Source organism: Buteo buteo, chromosome 9 (assembly GCF_964188355.1).
Source record: "Buteo buteo chromosome 9, bButBut1.hap1.1, whole genome shotgun sequence".
NCBI classification, from domain to species: Eukaryota; Metazoa; Chordata; class Aves; order Accipitriformes; family Accipitridae; genus Buteo; species Buteo buteo.
The window spans coordinates 45,427,377-45,454,204 of NC_134179.1; the positions used below are offsets into that span (position 1 = coordinate 45,427,377).

At 63.6% G+C, this 26,828-nt stretch overlaps 2 protein-coding genes across 6 annotated transcripts; both read left to right on the forward strand.

Moving 5' to 3' along the window:
* Nucleotides 1–728: 728 nt before the first annotated feature.
* WIPF2 (WAS/WASL interacting protein family member 2) lies at nt 729–18,999 on the forward strand. 5 transcript variants are annotated; one of them, XM_075036522.1, is made up of 9 exons: nt 785–842; nt 8,904–9,203; nt 12,394–12,521; nt 13,028–13,160; nt 13,325–13,444; nt 13,943–14,602; nt 16,005–16,214; nt 16,384–16,485; nt 17,438–18,999. In XM_075036522.1, exons 3-9 carry the CDS (start codon nt 12,456–12,458, stop codon nt 17,476–17,478), a joined length of 1,332 nt encoding a protein of 443 aa, XP_074892623.1. In that variant the 5' UTR covers nt 785–842; nt 8,904–9,203; nt 12,394–12,455; the 3' UTR covers nt 17,479–18,999. The 5 variants fall into 5 exon arrangements, with proteins under 5 accessions (XP_074892620.1, XP_074892623.1, XP_074892621.1 ...); XM_075036520.1 differs by lacking the exon at nt 785–842 and adding an exon at nt 7,288–8,090; XM_075036521.1 differs by lacking the exon at nt 785–842 and adding an exon at nt 7,288–8,090 and having other exon boundaries at nt 8,904–9,148.
* A 502-nt stretch (nt 19,000–19,501) lies between these two features.
* CDC6 (cell division cycle 6) lies at nt 19,502–23,378 on the forward strand. The gene is made up of 12 exons (XM_075036939.1): nt 19,502–19,507; nt 19,743–19,984; nt 20,334–20,552; nt 20,632–20,831; nt 20,978–21,141; nt 21,315–21,421; nt 21,582–21,721; nt 21,799–21,899; nt 22,019–22,083; nt 22,246–22,445; nt 22,556–22,696; nt 22,777–23,378. The coding sequence occupies exons 2-12, from the start codon at nt 19,774–19,776 to the stop codon at nt 22,864–22,866; spliced, it is 1,638 nt and encodes a 545-aa protein (XP_074893040.1). The 5' UTR covers nt 19,502–19,507; nt 19,743–19,773; the 3' UTR covers nt 22,867–23,378.
* Nucleotides 23,379–26,828: the final 3,450 nt, after the last annotated feature.

Consider the following 26,828-nt stretch of genomic DNA (forward strand, 5'->3'; position numbering starts at 1 on the left):
TTTTGTACGTGCCCCCCCCCCGCCCGCCCCAGCCTCGCCCCCCAGACGTGTATATTTTGTACCGAGCCGCCGTCCGGAATTGTACATTTATTTTTTAAGAAAAAGGAGGAAAAAAAAAAAAAGGAAGGGGAAGAAAAAAAAAAAAAAAAAAAAAAAAAGCCCGGGGGAGGCGGGGGGCGCGGAGCCCCAATAAAAGGCTATCCCGGCGCCCGTCTCCTGATGTCATGCTGCGGAGTGATGTCATAACCGTGCTGCTGGGTGAGGTCATGCCGGGAGCAGCGGGAGGGGTCACGGGCACGGTCCCCCCCGTTACCGACCGGGGGGGGGGGCCTCGACCTTCTCAAGGTGGCGGCAGCGCGGAGTCACGTGGGTGCGACCTTCTCAATATGGCGGCCGTCAGCAGTCCGCCCGACCTTCCCAATATGGCGGGCGGCGCGGAGCTGGCTGCCGTTGCCGGGTGTTGGCCTCGGCACCTTTTCCCGTAGCGGCGGCTGGGCTCGGAGCGGGGAGTTACTCCTCGGCGTCGCCGCGCTCCCCTCGCTCCTGTGGACGCCTGCGAAACCAGGCGCTCCCGCCGCGGAGGTGACCTTCCCAAGATGGCGCCCCCAGAGCCCTGCGCAGCTCCCCGTTCGTAGACCCCCCCTTCCCATCATGGCCGCCCGACCTCCCCAGCATGGCGCCGCGCCCTTACCGCCCCGCCGCGCCCCGCCTACTTCCCCGTCTAAGCGGCGCAGGCGCAGGAGGCGCGACCGGGCCGCCATTTTGTTTGGCGGCGGCTGAAGGCCGGACGGCGCCGCGGGGCCGCGTTTCCGGGTGCGGCGGGAGGAGGCCGCGGGCGGCGGGTGAGCAGCGGGGGCACCGGGCCGGGGGCTGCGGGGCCTCCGTGTGGGGGTACGGTGGCTGAGGGTGGGCTGCGCGGGGCCTGTGAGGAGCCCGGGGACCGGTTGTGGGGTGGCCCGGGGTCGGTGGGGTGAGGCCGGGTGAGGAGGGGGGGGGGGTGTTGGGGAGGCGCTGGGATCTGTGTGGGGCCTGTTTTGGGGAGGGGGACGCGCTCGCCGGGGTCTTTCGGGGTGCGGGAGGGCGGGGGTGGCTGTGGGAGCGCTTTGGGGTTTGCGGTGGGACGGGGGCGGCCGTGGGTGCGGGGGGCTCTGCGCGGGGGTCAGCGGGGTCCGTAGGGACGGTTGTGGGGGAGTTTCCCAGGGGAGGCACTGGTGCAGCTGGGAACGGCTGTGCTGGAGGGGTGTTGGCAGAGGGCACTGGTGGAGGCCGGGGGTCTCTGCGGGGATGCCAGGGAGAGCTTCTCCCACCCCCTGCCCTGCTTTTCCCCATGTCACGGGGAGGTGCACGTCACGTTCTTCACTTTGTCCCCCTTCTAGTAGTGCATCCCTGGGGGAATAAGGGGGGACTCTGGGTTTGGGTGACTGGTTGTGCCGTCCTGGGCGGGGGGATGATGCTGCCAGGGTCAGGCCAGGACCAGGGTCTCCAAGCAGCGTCATGGTCCAGTCACTCCTCTTGGCCCAGCCCTGGCAAACTGCGGCCTGAGCAGCCTCTGCCTGCGAAAACCCAAGCACGGGGCAGCATATGGCCGGGCAGCAGAGTGCTGCGAGTGCCACGGTGGAGGCTGAGCTTTCCCTTCTGCTCTGGGTAAACACGGCCGCGGCTGCGTGCTCCCGGTCTGCAGGCCTTCCCCACCCATGTAGCTGTACGGCGGTGCCTGCCCCTGCCAGATGCTGCCCAGGCAGTGCCCTGGCCTTGAGGACCGAATTCCTGCTGTGGGTTTACACTCCAGACCCCTTCAGAGCCCTGGTTGTAAGCAAATGAAATAAGTAGCATATTTTTTCCATGTGTCCTTTGGGACAGAGGGACAGCGGTGGCACCGTGGCACCAGCAGCTGCAGCCTTTCCCCCCCATGAAGACTCAGCAGAATTGATGCAGCTTGCGCCTGCCCTTGAGTTTGCGGCTGGCCCTGGCGAGTGGCTCTTGCCCACCCTGGCTCTCTGTTCGCAGTTCCCAGTATGCCTCAATGTCCTCGGCCGCGATGTGGGAGAGACACGGGTGGGTTCAGGCTGTGGGGTACGTGTGCCATGTAGGGATGAGCCCAGCAGGTGGGCTGCATCCCTGAGCCAGTGTGCCTGGACACTGAGCTGTCCCTCCTCGGGGCTGTGCTCCCATCAAGGTGTTGCTTGTTTTGGTTTTTGCCCTGTCACAGAGGAACCACAGTGAGCCCAGACCTGGGGGAGGCAGCGGTCAGGTTGGATTTGGGGCACTGCAGGCCAAAGCTCCAGCAAGCCCAGTGCTGTGCAGCATTCTCTGAAACAACTTATACTCCAAGCACTGCTCAGAGACAGATTTTTTGCAGTGGTTTGCCTTGAGTCCCTGTTGCTGTTAACGACGGCTCTGGTCCAGCTACCCCCCTGCGGTGAGCGGGGTGGGGGCCCAGGCTGTGTCCCATCCACGTCCTCCCGCCAAACCTGCTTGGACTTGGGGCAGCATTTCCAGGGCCTGTGGGGTAGGATGCAGAGGGAGGAGATGCTGGCTGCCTCCTGACCCTCAGCTGATGGGTGGATGTGGGGAGTTGAACGCCTCGTGACTGCTCTGGGTTTCCTCACCCTGCCGTCCAGGCGAAACATGGGCTGGGGGCTGCTGCCACCCCCAGCCGGTGGGAAAGGCGGCAGCAAGGAGCCGGTGCAGCAACGTCCTCAGGCCAGGTGGAGGCAGAGGTTTTGCATGAAAGTAATTTCAATGAACCGCAGCCTGTGCGCTGGGCTGAGCAGGAGCCCTTGGAGAGGTGCCGCGATCCCAAATCGGCCTCGTTTTACCTTTGGCAGACTTGGCTGCGGGTGGGTGTCCGCCTGGGTTGCTCTGGCCTGGCCTGATCTCTGGTGTGGAGTGTCACTGCCCTGCTGACGGCTGCCAGAGAGGATCTAATCTGACCTGACTCCCGTCTCTGCTGCCGAAGGAGTCGGCTTGGTTTGCAGATGAGGTGTGAATCCACCCGGCTCAGTCTCGGACATGGTCTCCAGGGCAAAGCTACCTGGCGAGTGCGTCCTCTGCTTTTCACAGCTCAGCTGCCTGCCTTCATTCCTGCCTGTCTCGGCTTATCCAGTGTGTCGTGTCCCTGAGGTGTTCTGGCACCGCTGCTTCGGCCAAGACCCCTGGGGAGATGTCCCCTCTTTGCACCTCGCGTGACGGTGGCTGCGCTCCCCGCAGTGGGGGCTGCCAGGCGGTGGCACGGCGGCTCCCCCACTCGCAGCCATGCGTTGTTGCTGGAATGCAAAGGCAGAGCCTGTTTTCCCATGGTTGCTCTGGGACTGGGAGCACAGACCCCTCTTTGTGCCCTGGGGGGCGAGGGAGGGCTTGGCTTCGTCCCACTGTGAACAAATGGGAACTGTCGGCCACGGCGTGCCAAGCTGGTGCCATCTGGAGCGTATGTCGTGCCCGGCGCTGAGACGTGAGCGTGGCACGGAGGGGAGCACGTCTGACCGGTGCCACCTTTACCACCGCTGCCCACCCTTCTGCCTCCCTCTCCAGTGAATTGGGCTAGTTTGAGTTAGTTTCTGCCACTAAAAGTAGGTCTGTGGTTCCGCACCGTGGCAGGCTGGCTGGTGCCGCAGACGTGCGAGGCTGCAAAGCTTTCGGCTGCTGCGGCCGTGGGGTATTAGACCCTGACACAAAAGTCACTGCACAGAGTGCCACTCTGCTGCTGTTGGATTTTCTGCTTTTGCTGAACGCATTCCCTCCGAGGTGAGGCATGCCGGGCCCCCCCTCTCCGCCAGCGCCAAGGTGACGGGGCATGTTCCAGGTCAGGGCTCGCTTCCCGCTTTGCTTTGCTTTAAAGTGCTGTTGTCGAGGCGCTCTGGTCCTTGTCTGACCTACTTACTTACATCTGGCTGCTTGGAAGGAAGGCAGATTTGCTCTGCCAAAGAAGTAGCTTTCTGCTGGGAAGCAAAGGTGGGAGGAGGGAGCAGTGGGGAAAAGTGCCCTCCTAACGAGGGGCTGAGCGTGTTAGGTTTCTCCTGCTGCCTTTGCCAGGGCAGCTCTGGAACGAGCACAGCTCCCAGGGCTTGCTCCTTGCTCTGATGTTACGAGGTTGGTTCAAAAATTAAATGGTCTTTTCCAGAGTTGAGCCAGCTTCTTCATCACCGGCTTTGGGGGGGGGGCTGCGGTACTGGGAGCTGAAACCAGCTGCAAGGTCTCTTGCAGCACAGAGGCTGTGGAGCTCCATGCCCTGGTGTGGCTCTGGGGTTTGGGTGCCTCTCTGCTTCCTTTGGCCCATCCCCACTCCCCTTTCTTCCTCTGGTGTCTCCCACGTGCAATACCATAACCGTAGACATTCCTGCTGCTGGGCAGGACTGGCTGCACCAGCCGGAGCCGCAGCAGCCCCATGCCCTGGGCGCAGACTCTCCCTCTGGCAACCCCCGGGGTGGAGGCAGCTCAGGAGGAATGCTTGTGGGGAAAGGGGAGAAGCTGCTGGGTGGGTGCGGAGGTTTGCGGGGAGCTCCGCTTTCCCCTTTCCAGCGGGAGCAGGTGAGGGGAGTTGCAAATGCTGTTTGGCAGGTAAATGTTGCTCGCAGCGTGGCCCCTGGGTAGTCTGGGCCATGGGGAGATGTGGGTGTGCCGGGCCCTGCGTGCTGGGATTCGGTGCTGCCGTGCTCAAGTGTCCTGGTCAGGTCTGACCTGCTGTCGTGGTGCTCCTGCATCGATGCACGCTGTTCTTGCTTTCGCCCGGGGCCTGTCTCTGCTTTCACCAAAGCAGCTGGGCACCTTCCCTGCGTGGCCAGCGGTGTTTCCTCCTGCAGATGTGGGGCTTAAATCTTCCCTCGCCTGGGCTGGAGTCTGGGTCGGTGGCCTGGGGGTGCTCATGACTTTGCCCAGGAGCTGGCAGTGATGGGGTTGCCTCTGCAAGGACCGTCCGACCCTGTCGCTGGGTCTCTCCGTCTGTCACACCCCGTTACTAGATCATGTCTCAAAGCAAGCCCTCCTCTCCCTCTGCACCGGCTGTAAATTTGCAGCGTGTTCTTGGCACCTACCGACCTGAAAAGCAGCCGAGTGTGGATCCGACTGTGCGGAGAACTCGCTCTGACAGGGCTTGGCTCAGTTTCCCCTTGGCATTGACACAGGCGCTTCCTTCGCACTCTTACACCTCCCGCAGCTGTGGCTGTCGCCGGGCCCTTGCCACCTTCAGCCTCCTGCCCCAGCAAGGGCTCTGCTCACCATAAGCCGTGCTGTCGATCCTGTGGCACAGATCAGCCCCGTTTGTAAGGTTTCTGTAGCTTTAGGGTCTTGCAAAAACATCAAGTGTATATGTGTGTCCCAAAATAACACTTAAGTGCTGGGTATTCTATGGTAGCTTGTAAATTTTCTCCTAACGACTCTGACTGCAAACCTAGTTAGAGGAAAGATGCATTTCTTTAACCAATTAATTTTTTTAGAAGCAGTCAGCGATGGTTTTCCGAGTGGCTGCTTCCTTTCTGTGAGGCCGTTGTGGCTTTGGGGTGGTTCGGGGTGACTTTGTTCTGCGGCAGGGACTGCGCCCTTCCAGCAGGCACCTCCCGACGGCGCCCAGCGACTTGCACTCTGCCTCGGTTACTTGCCCTGTGTATTCTGGATTGTGAATCGGCGTATATCTGCTTGGCCTTTGCCTAGGAAAACCCTGAGAATACTTGGCTGGGTTTCGTGGAACAAAAGGAGACCTCGCACTCCAGCCCTGCTCTGCTCGTCTCCTTCAGGGCTGCTTCCCGCAGCCGGGCTCGGAGCAGCTCTTGCAAAAGAGTCGGCATGGGAGACTGGTGAGCAGGCAGAGCCCCAGCACCTCTGGCCTGCAGGAGAGGGGTGGCAAAAGGGACTAGAGCTGGAGGTCTCTGTCCTCAGCCTCCCCGAAAGCCCCATCAGCAGAGAGAAAGGGAGGGAGCATCAGAGGTGCCTGGCAGGAGGTGGGAGAGACCCCAGCGGGGGCACAGTGAGGGGCTGTCTGTCCTGGAAGCTCCTGGCCAGGGCAGGGGAGACCAACCCAGCCCTGGGTGCCCCCGTGCTGAGCGAAGGGGCCGAAGGACTGCAGGCAGAGCAGGAGGGCGGCCGCTGCAGGCGCACAGAGGGGTCTCGGGTGTGTTTAAGCCGAGTGCTTAAACACAGGCGGAGGCTGGTACAGGGGTTTAAGCTGGAGCTGGTCTTTAAAGGCACAGTTATGCACCATCCAGAGCAGGAGACCTCCAGGTAGCGTGTGTGTGTAGCTTATGGATTTTTATCAGGATTTTTTTTCACAGTTACAACCAAACTGTCTGGGTGGGGGCCTGGGGACTGGGCAGACCACCGGCTTTTCTCCTAAAACACCGGCACAGCCCGTTTGGTCTCATGGCACAGTGACTTTTTGCAGAGACTCTGCCTGTTAGGCCCACACCAGGGCAGGGCTGCCTCTCCCGGGGGGCAGAGGAGGAAGACCCAGAAATGTCAGACCCTCAGCATTGGCCTGGCGTTGCTTCTGCTGAGAGGGTGGGCCGGCTTGTTGCCAACCACTCAGATATTGGGGTGAGTTTGGGAGAAAAGCTTGGCGCAGGGGTTTGGTTTGAAAGTGTGGCCTTCAGTGGGGGCCCCCTGCAATTAATGTGCTTTTTTTGGCAGAGAGTTTCACCTGGGCATTTTGCTGTTCCTGCCTCGTGACTCAGACCTGTGTTGGCAGACGCTGCGGCAGCGGACGGCGTCAACTCAGGGTGGCAGGCTGGAGCTGGAGACTGGCTGCCTGCTCCTGTGTAAGGCTGCCGCTACCGTAAGCTCTGCGCCGTGGAGCGCCTGGTGCTGTTTTACAGATAACTTTGCGCACTGTCGGTTTTGAGTGACGGTCGGAAGAGCCACGGGTTCATTCGGTGTTCCTTGCTCTTCGCTGGTAGTGTGTCAGCTGCAGCCTGGCGGAAACGAAAGACTGACACTGTGCTGGGTATGCCGTGCAGAGCCTCAGATGTGGCTCGTTAGTGCCTGCCTCTAAATGAGCCTGGCATCAGTGGGCTTTAAAAGGCTCTCAGAGGTGGCTGGAGCTCTTCTCTGCTCCCTGTCCTGCTTGGAGCAGCCTGAAGCCACCAATATTTTCCTTGCTCTCCTTGTGCCTTCAGGGGCTCCCGGCTCCTCTCCAGCGTGCAGGAATTGTTTGCTCTAAATGCACAGACAGCGTTGGAGCACACAGTGAAGGGGATGGTGCATGTTGGCAGTTGATTAAAAAGGCATTTTTATCTGAACAGTAACATCACTGGGCTCGGGACCTGCTTTCCATTCAGCGGCGTATTGTTCTCCATGAGGCGTGGGCCATGCAGCATGTTATTCCCAGCCGTGGGTCACCTCGAAGCAGCCGGGAAGTCCCTGCGTCTCCCGCCGCTTCCTCCTGCTGGAACAATTGGAGATGTCTGTCGGAGAGAGCGGTGGTTCAGAGAGGTTCCCGCCCGGTCCCCTCGTGTGCCACCTCTCGCTCCCCGGCTTCCTTTCCCTTCTTGCCTGGCACATGGGACAGGGAGAGGCAGGGAAGTCTGCGGGCCCTTCTGGGACGGGCTTTTCCTGCTCTTCCCTTTGCTGCAGCCCCTAATGTCAGGACATGATTCCTCGCTCCTGATTAAAGGTTTCCTCTGCCAAGTGAACCGAGCTGAGCTTAGTGGAAAGCTGCTAAAGGATGGCCTGACTCTGGGGTCTGTCCCATGGTCAGGGATGGGGAAGCTGTGGCTCCACCAAGGGCTGTGGAATTCAGCCCCGAGGCGTTAGAAACTTTTGTGTTCAGGGTTTTGTTAAAAATGCATTGTCAGTGACCGTGGATTGTTAATAATTCACAGTGAATGTCTGAGTCCCGCGGGGCTGGAGTGTGTCTGTCTGTCTGCACGCAGAGATGCACCGGCTCTTTGAGACGCTCCAAATCGAGATGGCAGCTCGCTCTCTTAAAGCATGCTGATACGATTTTAAAAGCCTGAATGACCTTAAATCCTGCGATGGCTGTCTTTCAGGATAAATTATTTATGTCGCATCTTCAGTGCTGCCGAAGCCCTCGCTCCTCAGGAACGGGCGGAAATGTCAGGCTTTGGAGGACAGGCTCTGAATTTGGAAGGACTGTGCTCAGGGTAACGAGGAACTGAGGGTTTGGATGGGAAGAGGTGGAAGATAAAGGCGCCCTGCGAGGCGGGGGTGGGAGGGAGGGTGTTTGAGAGGTCCAGCCTTGGAAGTCGTCCCCAAACCGGTGCAGCCGCATTCTGCAGCCGACATCAGAGGGCTGGAAATTCCTCTTGATCTGCAGTTCAAAGCCGCTGCCTCCCTGAGGATGAAGCGCTTCATCTCGGGTTTGCAAATGCAGGCTCTCCGCGGCAGCCAGCGTAGCTGTGAAATACAAATCTGCCACAGCACCCAAATCCCCCTGAAAAGCGAGGAAACGTGCTTATGGCATCTGAAGGTCACTGCTGCCTGTCCTGCTAAAAAAGCAAACCCTCCCAAGGGATGAGCAGGATCCAGGGCTGCTTGCTGGAGAAGGCATTTCGTTTCCCTTCACAGCAAATGGGGACTTGAAAAATGCCTGAAAAACGTGGCGTGTAGTCCTGTCCAGGCCAGATCTGGCTAATTCAGCTGTTTTATGGGAGAGGGGGTCTGCTGAATGTAGCATTCTTGGGTTTTAATAGTGTTTTGAACCCAGGGTTGGCAGGGGAGTGCTGATTGAAAATGCTGCAGGACTGCCCCGCAGTCGGTGCTGCTGTGGGGCGAGGAGTGCTACGGTGATGGTGGGGTCCAGAGTGGCTGCTGAGCAGCAGCTCTGGAAGCAGCTCTCTGCAGGGTCACCTCAATTTCAGTGAACTCTCTCTCCTCCAAAGTGATAGCTTTTCACACGTTGTCTTCCTCCCAGTTTTCTCACAGCCTTCTTGGGTTTTGTTTTTTTATTTTAAAAGGAAAGCTAACGTGCAAACCTGCCCCTCCTGGCTTAACCGAAGACAAGCTCTCCTCTGCGCTTTGATCTAGTGGGTGTCTGTCTCGCTGCCCCGATTCAGGTCTTTCAAACCACTTTCCCTGCAAGTGCAGTGAGCTGCCGCCGCGGCATATGGAGCTCTCAAAGGCTCAGATCTGGCTTGGTGAAAGGATCCCTGGTAACGAAGAACAAAGGAGAAGAAATGCAGAGAAGTCGGCTGTCGGAGCGGTATTGTTTCAAAGGGCATGGTTTCCGTAAGGCCTACGCCAGACATTAAGGGGTGGTAAGCAGTGCTGGGAGAAACCCCCCCTTTTTTTTCCTGGAGCATTTAGCTTGTGTCTCCCTAATCTTTATCAGCTGTGTTGTCTTCATGAACATTAAAGATCTAGACTTTATTTTAAAGACAGACATGGATCACTCCAGTGTTTCCACCCAGAGGTCTTGGCTTTTCTCGTGGTATGAAATAATCAGCAGCTGCCATGTGCTGAGTTCGGTGCCTCTTGATTTTGGTTTTTCAATGTGACCTTTGTTGTTAATCCACAACCTGAACGGGGCCGTGTGCTGAAACGAAATGACCTGTTTCTCGGGAATTCAGCTCCAGTTTATCCTCAAGCTGCTTTAGCTTAAACTCTTCTCTCCCCTCCTCTCACTCTTCTAGGTCAGAGCCTTTATCTGAATGCTGGTTTCGGTGCGGCGCTAGTTTTAAGGGCACGTTAGATATGGGGAGATAATGACTCATGGTTTTCTTTGTAGAAATACCCCTCTTCTCCTTGGCTGTGCTTACAGGAGGTAATGTTGCTGTGGGATTGTCCCTAGCCTCTCCGCCTGACGCAGGGCTTACGTGGGGGGAAGCAGGGCAAATGGGGGGACCTGAGCAGCATGCTTCCCTTGCAGACGTGGCACTGACTTGTTTTCTAACAGCTGACAAACCCCTGTCCGTCCATCTGCGTACAGCGAGGCAGTGTGTCCCTGTTGTGGGAGTATCTGAAGGGTCTCTTGTGACCCAAAGTGCTGTCAAGGTGCAGAGCTGGGTGGGAAGTGTCACCCTGTGAGTAACCAGCAGGAGCGTAACGGTGAGATGATGTGGGTGTTTCTTTTCCTGTGGGTCAGGAGTGGAGGTGATGGCCTGCAGCGCTGGCACTGCTCCTGTGCTGGCTCAGGCCTGTGACACATGAGAGGGAGTCAGGAGTCTCATTACCTGGCATGTTTCTCAGCTGTATCTCTGCTAATTACCTCCAGCTGCTGGTGTTCAAACAAGGTCGGGGCTCTCCTGCCTGTCCCCTCCCGCTGGTTGTGCCACGACGCCGTCGTGCCGTCGCCCCGACATCACGCTCTGCCCTGGCAGCAGCTTGCGCCGTCCTGGCCCTGCGATTTGCTGCGGGGTGGGAAGGAGCATGGGGGAAAAATGCTCCTGTTGCAACATGTCCTGGCAGCACCGGCAGGTCCCAGACGAGCACGTTAGGAGCCGTCTCTGATCTTGCTTTGGTGGGAAAGGTACAGGCCGAATGGGTTTGCCAGGCTTCATTCCAGTCTGTGGAGCGTCCCGGCTTGGTGGGACTGGTAGGGCTGAAGGAAAAATTGACAGATATTGGCTTTTCTTTGCAAGGCCTTGAGCTCAGTCTGGAGCAAAGTAGCTCCGCACATATCAGGGAAGGGTGCATTTCTGAGAGGCAGGAGTGAGGTGGCTTCCCTGGTGAGGTGGACGAGGACCTGCTGAGTCACGCCGGGTTTGAGCTTGCACCGTTCCCAGCTCTGCAGAGGTGTGGCTGATGCTACCGGTGAACTTGAGATCTCAAGTGACTTAGAAAACACCAGAAGATAGAGGGAGGAACTTCTTCCCAACAAGGTTGTCTGTAGCTGAGGAGTTTCTTACTTGGTAGAAGAGCTGCTTTTAATTAAAAGGCAGTTTACTTACTTATTTTCCTGAACCGCAGAGAACTGGTGGTTTGCTTAAGGGCAGTGGAGCTGTTGGCATCGCAGTGATGCCGCTGGTCTGTTTTTCCTGTTCTCACACCTCTGCCATGACAGGGAGTGGGAATGTCTTAACACGTGAGGACGGACCTGGTCTTATCCTGGCCTCCCTGGCATCACTAAATTGTAGTTTATCTAGTAGAAGGTGAGTCTCAGAAGGGATCTGGATTTTAATACCACATACAAACCATTTCAAAGGTTGTGGACACCTGGGTTTCAGTGCCTGGGTCGTAAAGAAACTTTCACTGTCATGGTGGATGTATCTGTGATCTCTCTGGTCGTGTGCCCTGGAGGTCAGGGATCAGAAGTCGGAAGCTTCAGGTGTGAAACTGTCCTGTACTTACCTCGTGTTGGTATTGTGGTCCCCTTTAATGGTTAAGGAACAGGTTTTCCTGGGGGAAAGACATCTGCGGCCTGGAGAGGGGCATTTATCCCCTGCCTCTTGGTCTGCCCCAAGCAGCCGAAACTCCTGGGGTGGTGAGCGAGGCCTCCAGTCATCACATTCCTATTCCCTGAGCCGGTGCTGCTGGGACAGCCCTACCTGCTCGCTGTAAGAGCCACGAGCTTGCCAGGGGCCCGTCCTGTGATCTCCAGGTGATTCAGGCTCCTCTTCCTGTCCCTGCTTCCTCTGTGCTCAGTCTCCGGTGCCAACCAGAGCCGCCAGGCTCTGTGGAGCCCCACCGGCAAAACACCGCGCGGGCTGGGAGCCATTCTGGGTAAGCCACAGTGCAGGATGGATTTGTTTTGGGCTTGTTATGAGATGGACTGAAATGTAATCAGATCGATATTGGGAAAGCTTGTTTCGCTGCCTGCTTGGACAGCTTCAAGGGGGGCTTTGGAGTTGTGGAAGTGGAGTGGGGCGCAGAGAGCCTTCAGAGTGTTGGGAGATTACTGACGTAGGATCTGAGTGGTTGGGAAAATCTGCCTTATCTGTCAGGGCTGTTCAGGGACAGGAGCATCTCTCCTTGTGCAAGCCACAGGACAGCACCGCGCTGCTTCGTCTGCCTTCTGCTCGGTGATCCGTCTGGCAGATTTAACGGCGTTCGTGGCTGGAGGGGCCTGCTGGGGACGCGTGCCAGGGCTGGCCGCGGTGCCTGCTGATGGGCTGTAGGCTTTGGGCTCCTGTCGCACTTCCACGTGAGCAGCCTCCGGCTGCAGATAAAGGAGCTGGATTGATGGTGCAGGATTAGCTTGGCCGGGTTTTCTCTGCTGAGCGAAGCAGTCGCGTGAAAAACGTCCTGGGTTTCAGCTGTGGGCTCTGCGCTGGGGTGGGGGCCCTGGTGATTTGGGGCAGGGGGTCGTGCTGGTTCCCACCTCTGGGACCTGCTGCTCTGGGGTGTTGGGAGAACCAGGTGGCCCTTTTGAGCCAGCTGGGAGAGAACAGCCCCAGGCTCTGCCCCGCATGAGCTCCAGGCACGGGACACTAGCCTGGGGCCATGTTTCTCCATGGCCAGCTCGCCAGCTTTCCCTCCAGTCCCTGACCGCTTCCTCCCTTCCCGCAGGCATGAGTGACCAGGCTTGCCCCCAGCACTGAGCAGCCAGAGCCGCCGGGAGCCGGGCCAAGATGCCGATCCCTCCTCCCCCACCCCCGCCGCCGCCTGGCCCCCCGCCGCCTCCCACCTTCAGTCAGGTAGGGGTCTTCTCACTGCCTGGTGACCTGGATGGTTGTAGGGCGGAGAGGTGGCCTGTTTCTACACGGTGCTACTTGCCAGGGCCCCTGTGTTGTCTCTCGATATCCTTGAGTCCAGCCTACAAGCATTTCAGGCAGTCCGTGGGCTGTGCCTCGGTTTCCCTTGCAGCAGCGCCTGTACACGGAAGGGACTGCACGTGGCTTTTTTTGCATTAGTGTCTTCTGCACCATGATGACTTGGGAGAGCAGGAGATCTTGCACGTGGCTGTAACTGAGCTGCGCCTTAGGTCTAGGTAGCACGGGGTGTCAACCTCGCCCTGTAGAGCAACAGCATAACCTGTCACTGTCTGGAAGAGACCCCCTGGAGAAGGCTGTCTGCTGGCAGGGGGTGGGGGTGCCTCTGGGCTCAGAGGAGAAGTGGGGAAGGTGGGATTGGGCCGTGCCTGCTCTGTGGTTCGGGGTGTCCATGGGCATAGGCGGGCTGCTGAGCTGCTGCTTGTCTCCAGGCGAACACAGAGCCGCCGAAACTGAGCCGAGAGGAGCAGCGGGGCCGTGGGGCCCTCCTGCAGGATATCTGTAAAGGGACCAAGCTAAAGAAGGTGACGCAAATCAATGACCGGAGCGCACCAGTCCTAGAAAGTGAGTACCCGCCTGGCAGGTCGCTGGGAGGCACTCAGCCCCACCCTGGGTGCCGCTCTGCCCTTCGGGATGGCTTCTGGGCTCTTACTCATCTGGTTTCCAGTGGCTCCTGGTTGCAGGAGCTGATAATACCAGGCTTAACTTCTCTGTCTCTCTCCTTTCAGAGCCCAAGGGCAGTGGTGGTGGCAGCTACGGGTCTAGCTCAGCTGCGATCCAGCCAAAGGGCGGCCTCTTCCAAGGTGGTGTGCCCAAGCTCAGACCCGTGGGAGCAAAGGACAGCTCAGGTAATGGCTGCCTGGCTGTGGTTTGTGTGTGGGTTCCCTGGGGAGGTCCCCGAGCAGGAGGGGGTTGAGGATCTTGCTGTGTTTGCCTGGGGATTTCAGCTGGTTAGAGACAGGGACTCCAAATCAACACCCCACGCGTGGCCGCAGGCAAGCTGCACTCTCTCCATGCCACAGTGTCCCATGACACAAACCTCCTTGGAGGGCCCAGGAGTCGCGTGTGTTGCTGAACGTTTCTCTCTGCTGTTTTCTGTGGCAAACTGCCTTCCAGCAAGCCAGAGAGCGAATAGCAGTGGTGAGAGAGGAGCTGTGTGTGGCTGAGCACGGTGCCAGCTCCCTGCCTGTGCCAGACAGCGTTCCCCGCGGTCTGGCCCTCTTCGGCCGAGCGGGCGGGCTGCCCCGCACTCTGCGCAGGCTCGGAGACGGAGTGCCGCATGTTGCTCTCGCTGACTCCCGGACCGCGCCGTGCCTGGCCAGTCACTCTGCTTTCCTTCACCGCAGACAGCTCCAGTAAGCAAACCCTGCAAGTCCCCGGCTCCAGAGCAGCCGCCCCCAGGCCCCCAGTGCCAGCCAGCAACAGCCGACCTCAAGATGATGCTGACAACAGCCGGGCCTCTCCCCCAGAGCTGCCGCGCACGCAGAGGCCCTCCCTGCCGGACCTCTCCCGGCCCAACACCGCTGGCAGCACCGGCATGAAGCACAGCTCGTCCGCCCCGCCGCCTCCCCCTCCGGGACGCCGCACCACCGCACCTCCCGCCCCCCCTCCGGCGCACGGTGCCAAGGTGTCTTCCTACAACCGGGAGAAGCCCCTGCCGCCCACCCCGGGACAGCGACTGTCTGTGAGCAGGGACGGACCCCCTGCCCCGCCACCCATCAAGCCCCCTCCCTCCCCAGTCAGTATCCGAACGGGATCAGGGGCTCAGAGCCAGTCTCTCGCCCCCCCACCACCCCCTTATCGGCAACCCCCCGGTGTCCCCAATGGCCCTTCCAGCCCCAGCAACGAGTCTGCCCCGGAGCTGCCGCAGAGACACAACTCCTTGCACAGGAAGACGCCGGGCCCTGTGCGGGGTCTGGCACCGCCACCACCCGCTTCAGCCTCCCCATCTCTCCAGAGCAGTCGTCCCCCTCCGCCGGCCAGAGACCCCCCCAGCCGGGGAGCAGGTAAGAGCCGTTTGCTCTGCTGGACCCGGCTCCTTCGTGCCTGGGAGCAGCCGTGGTGGGTCAGGCTGCGGCTGCTTGCCCATGGGGTCTTTGGTGGCTGGTACGAGATGCCGGGGGAAGAGTCAGCACCGGGGCACAGTGAGGCTTCTCCTGCACGTGGCAGTCAGTGTAGTGGTTGAGCCAGGGGCAGTAGCTGGGCTGTCACCTTCAATACATGTCCCTGGTCCTGTCCTGTTTATCCAGCTCCTTTCAGGCCTGATGTTGGCAGAGGGTTGTGGCTGGGCAGCTCCTGCCCGTGAGGTTGATGTGTCCTCCTGGGGTGGGAGGTGAAAACGTGGTGGAGCCAGAGCTGTGTACGCTGCAGCTGCTCCCCATAGCTTCCTGAATGTCACCAGGGCAGTGACAAAAAGCTGTGGCAGAGTAGGGAGAAGCCTCTCCCTTGCCGGTGCAGCCAGACACCCTTGCTCAGCCCTTGGGAACCATCCTGCCCCTCTCTCAGCTGGCTTCGGTGCTGCTTGGTTCAGAGTGCAGCTGGTGATGAAGGCTGTTGCTGCTGGTGCTGGGCTTTTGGTGTCAGGCACCCATCGAAGGCATGGCTGGGTGAAAACCGCTCGCCGTTCCCCCCACGCACATGGAGCTGGGTGTGAGCGTGTCCCTGCTGCTGGGAGCAGCGATGGCCTCACCCTGGTGCCCCCCCTGTGCGCTCCTGGGCTCTGCGTCCAGACCGCAGCTCCCGCCTGGTCCCCTGCCAAGCCGCTCTGTCCTTCCGGCCCTGCCAGAATCCCTCCTTTGAGTTACGGCTGGGGATCTGCTCTGTTAGTCTGTGTGTAATTAGCCTAATGAGGAGTATGAACTGCCACTGTGCGTCTGTGGGAGGCTGGGCAGGAGCGAGAGGTGGGTCGGAGGGGCCATGGGTCCTGTCACCGCCTCGGTGGCTGTGCCGACGTGGCTTCCCAGCCCCGACAGGCAGCATCTTGCTTCCATGTGGGAGCCGCTACCCTCAAACTCTTGTGTGTGCGGGCTTGTAGCTGTTCCCCGGATCCCCTCTTGTGCAGAGGGTGATCTGGGTCCAGCTGTGGGCTGGTAGCGTGGGGGAGGCTGGAGCAGCCCTGCCGGGTGTGGGTGGTGAGCTGTGGGGGAGAGGGCTGGCCAGTCCCCTCTGCTGCAGCTGATGGGAGGAATGCAGATGTCAGGAGCGAGCAGGAAATCTCTGGGTGCGCGTAGGAGCATCCCTGGGCCGGCTGTGCTGGCCGCTGGCGCGGTCTGGCTAAGCAGCTGGCCTGGAAAGCTACCTCGGAGGATGTCCTTGGCCCTGCTGCCAGAGGGAGGGTTTGCCCTGGGGATGCCGTGCCTTGGCAGGCTGCGGTGGGCCATGCCGGTGCTGACCCAGCTCTTCTTGCAGCCCCACCACCCCCTCCGCCAATGCTGCGAAACGGGGGGCGTGATGCCCCTCCGCCCCCGCCCCCCTACAGACTGCACGGCTCCACCGAGCCCCCGAGCCGAGGGAAGCCGCCACCGCCGCCCACGAGGACACCGGCCGGGCCGCCACCGCCTCCTCCACCAGTGCGGAATGGGCACCGGGACTCCATCTCCACTGTCAGAGCATTCCTGGGTGAGTGGGGCCCCAGGCACGGATCTGTGCTCACGGCAGCTGCTGCTCTCCCGGGGGGGGGGGCTGGAGCTGGGGGAAGCCCCAATGTGGAGCTGAGTCCTTCGGCTTCAGCTGTGCTCGTCCAGAGCCACCCTCCCTGACCTGCCTGTTTTTCCCCCCTTCTCTGCAGATGACTTTGAATCCAAATACTCCTTTCATCCTGTCGAAGACTTCCCAGCCCCAGAAGAATATAAATACTTCCAGAGAATCTACCCCAGCAAAACAAACAGAGGTAAGGGAAGAGGAGGTGTCCTGCAGTCCTGCGTGGCCTGGCTCCCCTCCTGCGCTCTCGAGGCTGGCAGGAGGTGACAACAGTGCAGCTGTGGCCACCCGCTGTCCTGTTTGTCCCTGCTCAGGGTGGATTGTGCAGGGGCTGGCAGGAGCCGCCCCGAGCCCCAGGCTCCTGATCCACATCCTTCTCTGTGCAGCAGCGTTGCTCCGGGGCCTGCACACATTCCCCAGGGTGCTGAGCCCTGAAGGCAGCCTGCTGTGCTTGGGGGGCGGGGGGGCCCTGAGGATTTGGGCTGTGTGGATGTCACGTCCTGCCTGCCCCCTCTTTTGCCTGCTGAGCCTGCGTAGAGAAACGCCGCAGGGCTTGTTCCCGCCTGCGCTAAGGGCCTTTGGTGCTGGAGCGGTTACAAAAGCACCCCAGGAGCCGGCCCTGCGGCTGAAGCTGGTGCTGGGCAGGGGCTGGGGGGGTGAAGAGCCCCTGCGTGTCCCAGGACGAGCCCCTCCACGGGGCCCTGAGCAGCGGCATTCGGACCCGGTGCTGCCAGCACAGCGCAAAGTGCCCTTGCTGCGCTGCTGCTGCGCGTCAGCCCTGCGGATCCCGGAGGAGACTCCGGGGAGAATGGGATGCTCGTTTATTTTTAGAGCGATGAATGTTTAATGTGGATTTGAAAAGCCCTGAGCTTTCCATGCGTGCTGCAGCGGCTGGTTCGAGTCGCAAATCCCAGGCTCCAGATCTCCGCAGGGAGTATGAGGGGGGGCAGCTGGCGCGGGGGTGTGGAGGAGGGAAAGCAGACGTGCCAGATCCTGCTCTGCGGAGCACCAGGGCGGTGATCCTCTGAACCGGTGCTGGCGGCCAGGGAGCAGCCAGTCCAGTGCGTGCCAGCAGCATGGGGCATGCCATGCCAGCCATCTCCGTGCAGGTTCTGGTTTCAATGGGCTTTCTTGTCTTTCAGCTACGCGTGGGGCCCCCCCTCTGCCCCCCATCCCCAGGTGAAAGCAGGCTGCACAGGCGGATTGTTCCTGAGCAGAGACGCGGACCTCCTTCCCCTTCCTCAGACAGACCCTCCTCACCTCCCTGCCCCCCAGGATCCTGCATGAGAAACTCCCAGCGTCTTTGGTTTTCCCAGCTGCACCAGGGCGAGCAAATACCCCCGGCCCAGCTCTCTCCGCCAGCCCACCCTCATCTATGCATCTCCCCCAAGACTCGGTGACCTTGCTGGCAAGCCCAGATGGGTCCTTTCCTCCTCGCTCGTTGCAGATCCCGGGTCGGGCTGGGACCCTGGGTCGGGCTGGGACCCCGCGTCCAGCCACAGCCTGGGAGCCCAGCACAAGGACTTGAGGAAGACGCTGAGCCGTGTGCGGTTGGCTGTCGGGACCAGAGGTGGCTCGGTGCCCGATTCCTCGGGGCCGGGGCGGAGCGAGGGGGCTTGGAGAGGAGCTGGGGTAGGTCTGGAGATGGACACGTTGCGTGATCACCGGCTGCGCCGGCAGCGGAGCGAGGGGGAGCTGGGACAGGCCGGCAGAGCCTCGTTACCCCGGCGCAGCTGATTGCTTTTTTGCACAGGAGCCAGTGGAGGAGCGGGGGGGGGGGTGGGGGTGGGGGGTGAGCGGGACCATCCAGGGAGACCCTGATGGCGCTGGGGGGCTGTGGGGTGGCTGGGGGGGGGGGAACCCCCCTCTCTGCTCCCACGGGGCGACATCCCTGATGCCACCCAGCAGCGTCTCACCCCAAAACAGCCGCAGCCGACGGCTTTTCACACCGCTGGGTTTTGATGGGCCGAGGAGGCGCCCGGCGGTGGCAGCCCGGCTTGTAACGCTAAATTACCAAACTAGAGCATTTTAACGGGAAGACACTAATTATCTGTGGAGGAAACCAGGGGTGCTGTTACCGTGTGGGGGGGTCGTTCGTTCTGTTTCTTATGTGGCGGGTGGGGGGGGAGCACAGGAAGGGACTTGGGGGCCATGGCCCCTGTGCCGGGGGGGGGGGCTCCGGCTGACGTTTTGCCTTACACACTACCCTGTCCGACTGTTGGTACCGGGCTGGTTTCTCTGTATTTACTCGCAGTACCGGGGTGGGCTGGACATTAACCGTAGTTACTGATCTATTTTGTACATTGTAAAAAGCTTGTACTATAGGAGGAAGGTGGGCTCACTGCGGGTGTACTAAACCCTCCCCTCTAACTGTTTCGGGGTTTGTTTTGGGTTGGTTTGGGCGGGGGGGGGTGTTTGTTTTGTTTTGTTTTGTTTTGTTTTTCTACGAAGATGGAAACTTTCCTTGTTCAGGCTGAAGTGAGGCAGCACGCAGGGTGAGGGACGCTTGGGGTGGGTTTCTCTGGAGGATGAGCCCCCCCCTCCCCCCCCAGCGCTGTCCTTTGGTTTAAATAAAGGTAAAAACAGGTTCTCCCTGAGCGCTGGCTGCCCCTCCTGGGGGAACGAGGGGCTGTTTTAAGAGGGAACAGAATAAAAACTGAGGAGCTTGAAATTGCATTTAAATAAAAGTAATAAAGATACACAACTCTTCAAAGGCAGTGTCTGGGGGGGTGGCCGGGGAAGGGGGGGGGGGTGTCCCTAAGCCGCAGGGCTGCTCTGCTCCTCTCTGGGGTCCCCTCCTCTCTTTTGGGGGGATGTCGCTGAGAGCCAGGGTTCTCTGCCTGCAGCAAGGCTGGTACTGGGAGGCACTGGGAAGGCGAGATGGGGGGCTGGGAGTGTTGGGGAGGCAGGAGGGGGGCACTGGGAGTACTGGGGAGGCAGAGGGGGCACTGGGAGCGGTGGGGGGCGCACTGCCCGGCCGACTACAACTCCCAGCGCGCCTTGCGCGCCGCGCACGACACCTCCCGGCAGGCCTCGCGCGCCCTCGCCTATTGGCTGCTCGGCAGCGGCTCCCTCCTCCCGCCGCAGCGCTTGGCGCGGGACTTTGCGATTGGCGGCGGCGGCGGGCGGCGCAGCCAACGGGGAGGCGGGGGCGGGGCCAGCTCGGCCTGGTGGCGGGAAGTGCGGAGCCGGGGCTGAGTTGGCGCGACAAGGTCGGTGGCAGCGGCTGGGGGGGGGGATACCGGGGGGGGGCGGGGGCATGTGGGGCTGGGATGGGGGGACGTGGGGGGGTCGGGGTACGGCTGTGCCGGGTAGGGGGGGATATCGGGAGCGGCGGTGTGGGATGGGGCTGGGGGGGGGCAGAGCCGGGTGGGGTGGGGAGGGAGGCGGGGGCGGCCGGGAGCCGGGGGTCTCCCCTCCTGACCGGTGTTGTTCTTCCACCCGCAGATCGCACCCCCCCGCCGGCGCCGCCGCCGCCATGGCCAGCAGCAGCCCGCAGCACCAGTCCACCATCGGCTTCCCCCGCAGGAGGAGCGCCCGCCGCCTCGCCGCCGCCCCCCCGGGCAAAAGCGGCTCCGACCCCGGCAGCCCCGACCCCACCGCCCTGCGGCTCTCGCCCTGTCCCAGGGCCCCGGGCACACGCTCAGCCCGGACCAAAGCGCTGCCCCTGAGCCCCTGCAAGCGCCTGGGTGAGCTGCCCCCCCCCCCCCCTTCCCTGGGACCCCCCCGGGCAAGGTGGGGGGGGTTATCCCTTTCCCGAAGGCAGCTGTGAGGCTGGGACCTCGCCTGGTGGGGCTGGGGCAGGCGGACGGGCCCAGTTCTGTCCCGTCCCCCGCACAGCTGCGTTTGTGGCTTCCCCCGGTTTTGGGAGGAAAAACTGCTCCTGCGGGGCCCGGGGGGGGCTGAAGCGCGAAACCTCCCCCTGGGGAGAGCGACACCGTGTTACAAACAGCCTCTTGCTCACACACAAGCGCACCGCAAGAGCGTCAGGGTCGGGCCCGCGCGCTCGGCTGCTCCGCTGACCCGTCTCCTCTGCAGGTGACGACAACCTCTGCAACGTCCCCCATGCCCTGCCCTCCTCCCCGGCCAAGCGCAGCAAGGAGAACCAGGGGCGCCGCTTGCTCTTTGGGGACCCCCTGACCTCCCCCGAAAAGCCCAGCAGCCCAGGGCCATCCCCTCGGCGTCGCGGGCAGGAGACCCCCCGGAGCTTGGGCCTTGGCAGGCAGCCTGCCCGCACCCGACTCTTCAGGCAGGAAGGTGAGTGCAGTCAGGGAGGGGGGACGGGGTCCCGGTGGTGCTGTGGACCCCCCCTGAGCCCTCTCCCTCCTCGGCACAGGTACCTGCTACCAGCAGGCGAAGCGGGCGCTGCATGCGGCTGTGCCCGACCGACTCTACGCCAGGGAGAAGGAGACGGGCGTCATCCGGCAGTTTCTGCGGGAGCACGTCTGTGGGCGCCAGCCTGGCAGCCTTTACATCTCCGGAGCCCCCGGGACTGGGAAAACAGCCTGTCTGAGCCGCGTCCTGCTCGACTGCAAGGTGTGCCATAGCTGGGGGTCTCGGTTTGGGGGTGCTGGTGGAGCATATTGGCAAGGAAAGGTGGGGGCACTGGCAGGAGGAGCAAGAGCCGAGCGTGGCAGGGCGGCGGTGGGTGGCCAGCAGTGTAACGCTCCTGTCCCTGGCAGGACGAGCTCACCGGGAGCAAAACCATCGTCCTGAACTGCATGTCGCTGAGCAGCCCGCAGGGCGTCTTCCCCGCCGTGGCACAGCAGCTGGGTCTGCCCGCGGCCGCCGGCCGGGAGGGTGTGCGGAGGCTGGAGAAGCAGCTGACGGCCCAGGGGCCCATGGTGTGAGTTCTCTGCCTGGGGGGGTGACAGTGTGGGGTCTCCTCTCAATACCCTGAGCGTGGCCAGCCGGGAGAGGTGGCCCCGGCAGCGGCTCTCCCTGCCTGGGGTACTGTGAATGGGCTGCGGGGGTGGTGGGGAAAGCCGGGGCTGACCCGGGCTCTTCCTGCCTCCGCAGCCTGCTGGTGCTGGATGAGCTGGACCAGCTGGAGAGCAAGGGGCAGGACGTGCTCTACACCCTCTTCGAGTGGCCCCGGCTGCCCGGCTCTAGGCTCGTCCTCGTGGGTGAGTGCGCAGCAGCATGGCACTGCCAGCTCTGGGGACCGTCCTTCTTTTGGGGGGCGGATGGGGGGGTTTGCCTTTGCACCCCCCTCCTGCCCACCCGCTCCTTCTCTGGGGCATGGCCCTCATCTTCCCTCCCTTCCTCGCCCCGCTGTGCCCGCAGGCTTGGCCAACGCGCTGGACCTGACAGACCGCAGCCTGGCCAGGCTCGGTGCCCACCTGGCCGGCAGCCCCCAACTGCTGCACTTCCCACCCTACACCAGGGAGCAGCTCACCGCCATCCTGCAGGAGCGGCTGGGGCAGGTAGGGACGCAGGGGGACGCGGCGGGGAGGGGGGTGTCCCTGCCCACGCAGGCTGACAGCATACGGTGCCTCGGCAGGTGGCTGGTGACCCCGTCCTGGATGCCGCCGCGCTCCAGTTCTGCGCCCGCAAGGTCTCCGCGGTCTCCGGTGACGCTCGCAAGGCTTTGGATATCTGCAGGTCAGCGCCTGCCTCAAAATCCAGCGGTCCCAGGGCCAGCGTGGCCCTGGCGAGCCCCACACAGCTCCCCCGTGCCGGGGGTGCCGCTCTGCCCGGTGCTCAGGGCTGTCTCTCCCCAGGCGCGCCGTGGAGGTGGTGGAGCTGGAGGTGCGGAGCCAGACCCTGCTCAAGCCGCTGCCTGGTGGTGAGTAGCTGCTGCCGCCAGAGCCAAAACCCTGCGGGGGACACCTCCGGGCTGGCCTTAATAGCGGGTCCAGGGTCCCTTTCTGGGGCACCTGCTCTGTGCTGGCACCCGCACCCCTTGCTCATCCCCCCGAGGTCCCCTGCAGCCCTCTCTGTCCCACAGGTGACTCCCCGGCATCCCCCGTCCCCAAGCGTGTGGGGCTCCTGCACGTCTCCCGCGTGATTTCGGAGGTGTTTGGGGACCGGCTGGCCGGGGGTGGCCGGGGGACCCAGGACGCCTTCCCGCTGCAGCAGAAGGTGCTGCTCTGCTCCCTGCTGCTGCTCGCCCGGCACCTGCGCAGCCCGGAGGTGACGCTGGGGAAGGTGAGCGGCGGTGGGACCCGCGCGGGGCTGGATTTGGGGAGCGGGCGGGTGTCCCCGCGGTCTCTCTTGCCTGCGGTGCCGCAGCATAACGCCCGCCCTGCCTTCCCCAGCTCCACGACGCCTACGGCCAGGTCTGCCGGCGGCAGCAGCTCCCCGCCGTCGACCAGGCCGAGTGTCTGTCCCTCGTCACCCTCCTGGAGTCCCGCGGCGTCCTCGAGCTGAAGAAGGCCAAGGAGGCCCGGCTGGCCAAGGTACGGCGGGGGGCGGCGGGGCAGGGTCCGGCGGCGCGGCGGGGTCCGGCGGCGCTGAGCGGTTCTCGTCTCTCCCCCAGGTCTCCCTGAAGATGGAGGAGGCGGCGGTGGAGCACGCGCTGCAGGACGCGGCGCTGGTGGGCAGCATCCTGGCCCAAGGGCTGCGCTAACCCCCCCCTTCCCCGGCGGCCCCCTCCCCGTGGCCCCTCGGCACGGGCTGGGCGGACGCTGCCCCGGGTGGGACGTCGGCGCGTGACGTGTGGTTTGGCCGGACCGCGGCGGGAGCAGGGAAATGGCTCCCAGAGACCTCGGCTGTTGTTTGTGGAGTCCTGCCTCGGGGCCCTCAGTCTGGGGCAGTTTTATTAATATTATTAATATTATTATTACTATTTTTGTGTGGCTGAAGCTGAGGGTTCCCAGCGCCTTTACAGCAATGGACGTGGACAGCGGGTGCTCCCGGCTCTTCTCCCACGCCGGCACGTGTGACGCCGGGGCCCGGCGTTGCTCCATGCTACGACCCAGGGATGTGTTGGCTCCCGGCTTGTTCGGAGCCTTCTGGGGCCCCCCCACGCCCCCAGCTGCAGGAAGGAGGGTCCTGGTGCCAGCAGTGGTAGAGGGGGTGCAGGGGGTGCTCAGCTCCAGGCTGTGCCCAGCCGGAGGGTGGGGGGACAGCGGGGGGCCCCCTCTATCTCCTGGCATTAATAAAGTCGTTCTGGTTCAGTGCTGGCTCCTGCCTCTGCCCCCCACCGTTCCCTCCCTGCCCCAGGGCTGTGGGGGCCTGGCCCTGGCCCCCCCCCACCCCAACCCCTCTCCTCCTGGGTTGCAGCCCCCCCCGGCTCCCCCCAGCTCCTGGCCCCAGCTCCTCCGCTTGTGTTAAATAATAGACGCTTTGACCTAATTTTGCAGCTTCCCTGGCTGGGGGGGGGGTGCGGGGGCCCCAGGCAGGCGGGGGAGCGGGGAGGGGCTGGGGCTCCGTCGCTGCCCCGCATCCAGCCATCCCACCCTGTCCCCCAGGACCCCCCGCTGCCCCCCTCGGCAACTCCCGGCCGGGGATGGGGTGCTGGGTGTGGGGGTAGGGTGGGGGTGCCCGTGTCCCTGGCGTGCCTCAGTTTCCCCTGTCCCCACGGTGTGTCCCCAGTGTGTGCCGGCACAATTCTGCCCCTGGCCCCGTGGCTTGCGGGGTCCCCATGGGGCGCAGGACAGGGGGACATCGGCTGTGTCCTCGCTCTGGGCACCCAGTGCCAAAGCAGAGCTTGGCGAGGCTGCTGGATTCCACCCTTGAACTGGGTGTCTCGGTGCAGCCCCCCCCCCTCCTTCCCACCCATTTTGGCACGCTGTGGCGCTGCCCATCCCCGCTGTGCCAGAGGACACTTTGGGGACCGGGCAGGCCCCGGCCACCGGGTCCTTTCCCAGCCACCTTTCGCCATGGGGAGCGGTGGGGAAACCGAGGCAGGGATGGTGCCGTGGGGCTGGGGGTGGCCGTCGGCCCCAGCCGGGCCCCGAGCGCGGCTCAGCCGATTGCCGCCGCGGGGCTATTTATAGCCGGAGCTGCCATGTGTCGGACGTGTGCGGCGGCACGGGGGGGGGGGGTGGCGGGTTCAGACCAGGCTGCGCCCGCTCTGCTCCATGTCCCCGTCCCTTTGCCGTGCCGGGGGGCTGAGGGGGACCCTGTCCTTGCCCCCGTGCCGCGGGGCTGAGCGGGGACCGTGGCCCAGCCACGCGTCACCGGGCCACGGGGTTCAGCGGGTACCAGCATTCCCACAACCGTGGGCAGAATTGAGCCGAGCACGGGTTGCCCCCCCTGCTCCCCACGGGCCACAGCGGCCGCACCCTGCCTTGCGCCAGCCCCGTAGCCGTGACGCAGCCCCACGGCGTGGAACCGCGGCACACGGCGACTGGAAGGAAGCGGCTGGCAGCGTGTGTGACCGCAGTGACGCCGTGGTGACGTGGGTGGGCATCGCGGAGCCCCTGCTCCCCACATCACACCCCCCCACCCCGGCCCCGGCTGCTCCATCCCTGGACCCCGCTCTGTGCCCGCCGTCGCGCTGGGCAAGGTGGTGGTTGCGCAGGCAGATTGCGGGCAGGGCACGGGGGGGCACCCCCCCACACCTGGGCCTGACCGGCCGTGCTGGGCATGCCATGGCAAGGTTGGAGGGTCCCTGGTCCTGGCACTGTCCCCAGGGTGGTCCGGCTGCCCAGGTGGGGTCGGGGACAGCGGGGCAACGTGGGGGACGTGGCCCCACGGTGCGGGAACGCGAGTCCCCTCGCCGTGCCAGCCCACCGGGGTGCCCGCGGTCGTGCCGGCCCTGGCTCCGCTCTCTGCCGCAGTGGATGAAAAATCGATAGCGCAGATGGATTCAGCCGCGCGGGTGCCGGAGCTCCCGCCGGAGCCGTTCATCACCGCTCGGTGAGGGGCTGGCAGCACCGCGACGGGAGCACCGTGGCTCGCCGATGTCTCCGCCGGCCCTGGGACACCCCGGGACACCCAGGCCCCGCGCCAGGGCCGGCAGCCGGAGCGGCAGCGGCAGCACGGGGAGGCCGAGGGGTCGGCGGGGTCCCGTCCCCCCCACTCCGGCACACGTGTGCCCACGTCCCCTCGCTCTTGCACGCACGTGCCGAGCCCACAGGGCCGGGCAGCGCCCGGCTGCGCCGCGGGCAGCTCCCAGCGCGCGTGTCCGGCTGCGCAACCGCCCGCATGTGCGCGGCGGGGGCTCGGTGTCCCCGTGGCGGTGTCCCCAGCGCCCCGGCCGCCTCCCTGTCCTCCCTTGCACTTTCCTTACATAAGCGGCCACGTGGCGGGCACGGCCCCCTCCCGCCGCGCCGTCACCGCCGGCACCCAGATTCCATCTGACAGCCCCTTTCCGCTCGGCTGCGCTCCTGCCGGGCACCGGGACCGGGGGTGTGGGGCAGGACCCCGCACGACCCCACCGCACCGACACCGGGGCCCCGCGCCGGGCGAGGGCCGCGGGGCCTCGGCAAGACGGTGACACCGGGGACGCAGCCCTGCCCCAGTGACACCTCCCGTCCGCGCCCCGGCATCCCGCTCTCCTGCCCGTGCTTCGCCGGACCTCGGCACCCCGACGCCGCGGGACGGGCTGGGGCTGGGCCCCGTGGCCAGGCAGGATCCGTCCGGTGACGGGTTCGTCCCCGCGGGCAGCCCTGCGATGGGGCGGTGTGGGGTCCCCGGTGCCCGGCGGCCACCCCGGTGGGCCGCGGAGGGGGGTGGCGGGCTGGCCGCCGCGCACATCTGGGAGTGATTTGGCACATTCCTCTCGGCTGAGCACATGCCGGCGGCTGGGCCTCGCCGCGGCCGGCAGCCCCGGCGTGCTGGGGAGGAGGTCGGCGGCTGCACCGGGCTGTGGGTGCGCGGGCCTCGCCGTGCACGCCTGGCCCGGGGTGTCCCACCTCGCTTTGCTGAGCACACAGGGGAAACTGAGGCACGGGAGCGCTGCTCAGAGAGCCCCGGTGGGCACCCACCCCTCCTGGCGTGGGCACCGCGGGGTCTGACAGGCACCCAGCGGCCGTGGAGGGGGGGACAGCGGGACCCCCACCGCGCGTCCGCTGAGGCTGCCCGGGCTCCTCGCACCTAGGACTTCCCACGACAGCTCCCACCGGGCTCTTGCGAGGTCCCCTCCCTGCGTGGGGCTGCGCCGAGGCTGCCCTTGGGCGAGCGTCGGGGTGAGTGGGGGGAGAGGGGCAACGAGTTTGCGGTTGCGCGGCCCCTTTAAGAGCTCCCCCCCCACCCCGCTCCACACACACCTTCGCGCGGCGCGCGCACCCACTTTCTCCCCTTCCGCCTTCTGGAGACTTCAAAGAGTTCCAATGCCGCGCCGGCCCCGCCCACGCCCCGCCCCTCCCGCCAATGGGGCACCGCCTCCGGCGGCGCCCCATTGGCGGGAGGGGCGGGGCGTGGGCGGGGCCGGCGGGAGGGGCGGGGCGTCCTCCCTCGCTCCCCCCCTCCGCCCTCCGCCGCCGCCGCCGCCGCCGCCCCGCCCGGCCCAGCCCCGGGTAAAGTTTCCCCGCGAGCACATGACTCGCAATGGCCGCGGCCGCCGCTCGTTAAGCTCCCTCTACCCCCCCCCCCAATCCCGTTAACCCCCCCTTCCCCCTTTTCCCCCCCCCTTTCCCTTCC

Bases quoted from the DNA above. Each gene is read 5' to 3' on its own strand.
- WIPF2 (XM_075036519.1), top strand. From the start codon at position 12,456: ATGCCGATCCCTCCTCCCCCACCCCCGCCGCCGCCTGGCCCCCCGCCG. The intron at 13,445-13,942 runs GTAATGGCTGCC...CCTTCACCGCAG, and splicing joins GGGAGCAAAGGACAGCTCAG to ACAGCTCCAGTAAGCAAACC. The intron at 16,486-17,437 runs GTAAGGGAAGAG...CTTGTCTTTCAG, and splicing joins CCCCAGCAAAACAAACAGAG to CTACGCGTGGGGCCCCCCCT.
- CDC6 (XM_075036939.1), top strand. From the start codon at position 19,774: ATGGCCAGCAGCAGCCCGCAGCACCAGTCCACCATCGGCTTCCCCCGC. The intron at 21,422-21,581 runs GTGAGTGCGCAG...CTGTGCCCGCAG, and splicing joins CTCTAGGCTCGTCCTCGTGG to GCTTGGCCAACGCGCTGGAC. The intron at 21,722-21,798 runs GTAGGGACGCAG...GTGCCTCGGCAG, and splicing joins TGCAGGAGCGGCTGGGGCAG to GTGGCTGGTGACCCCGTCCT.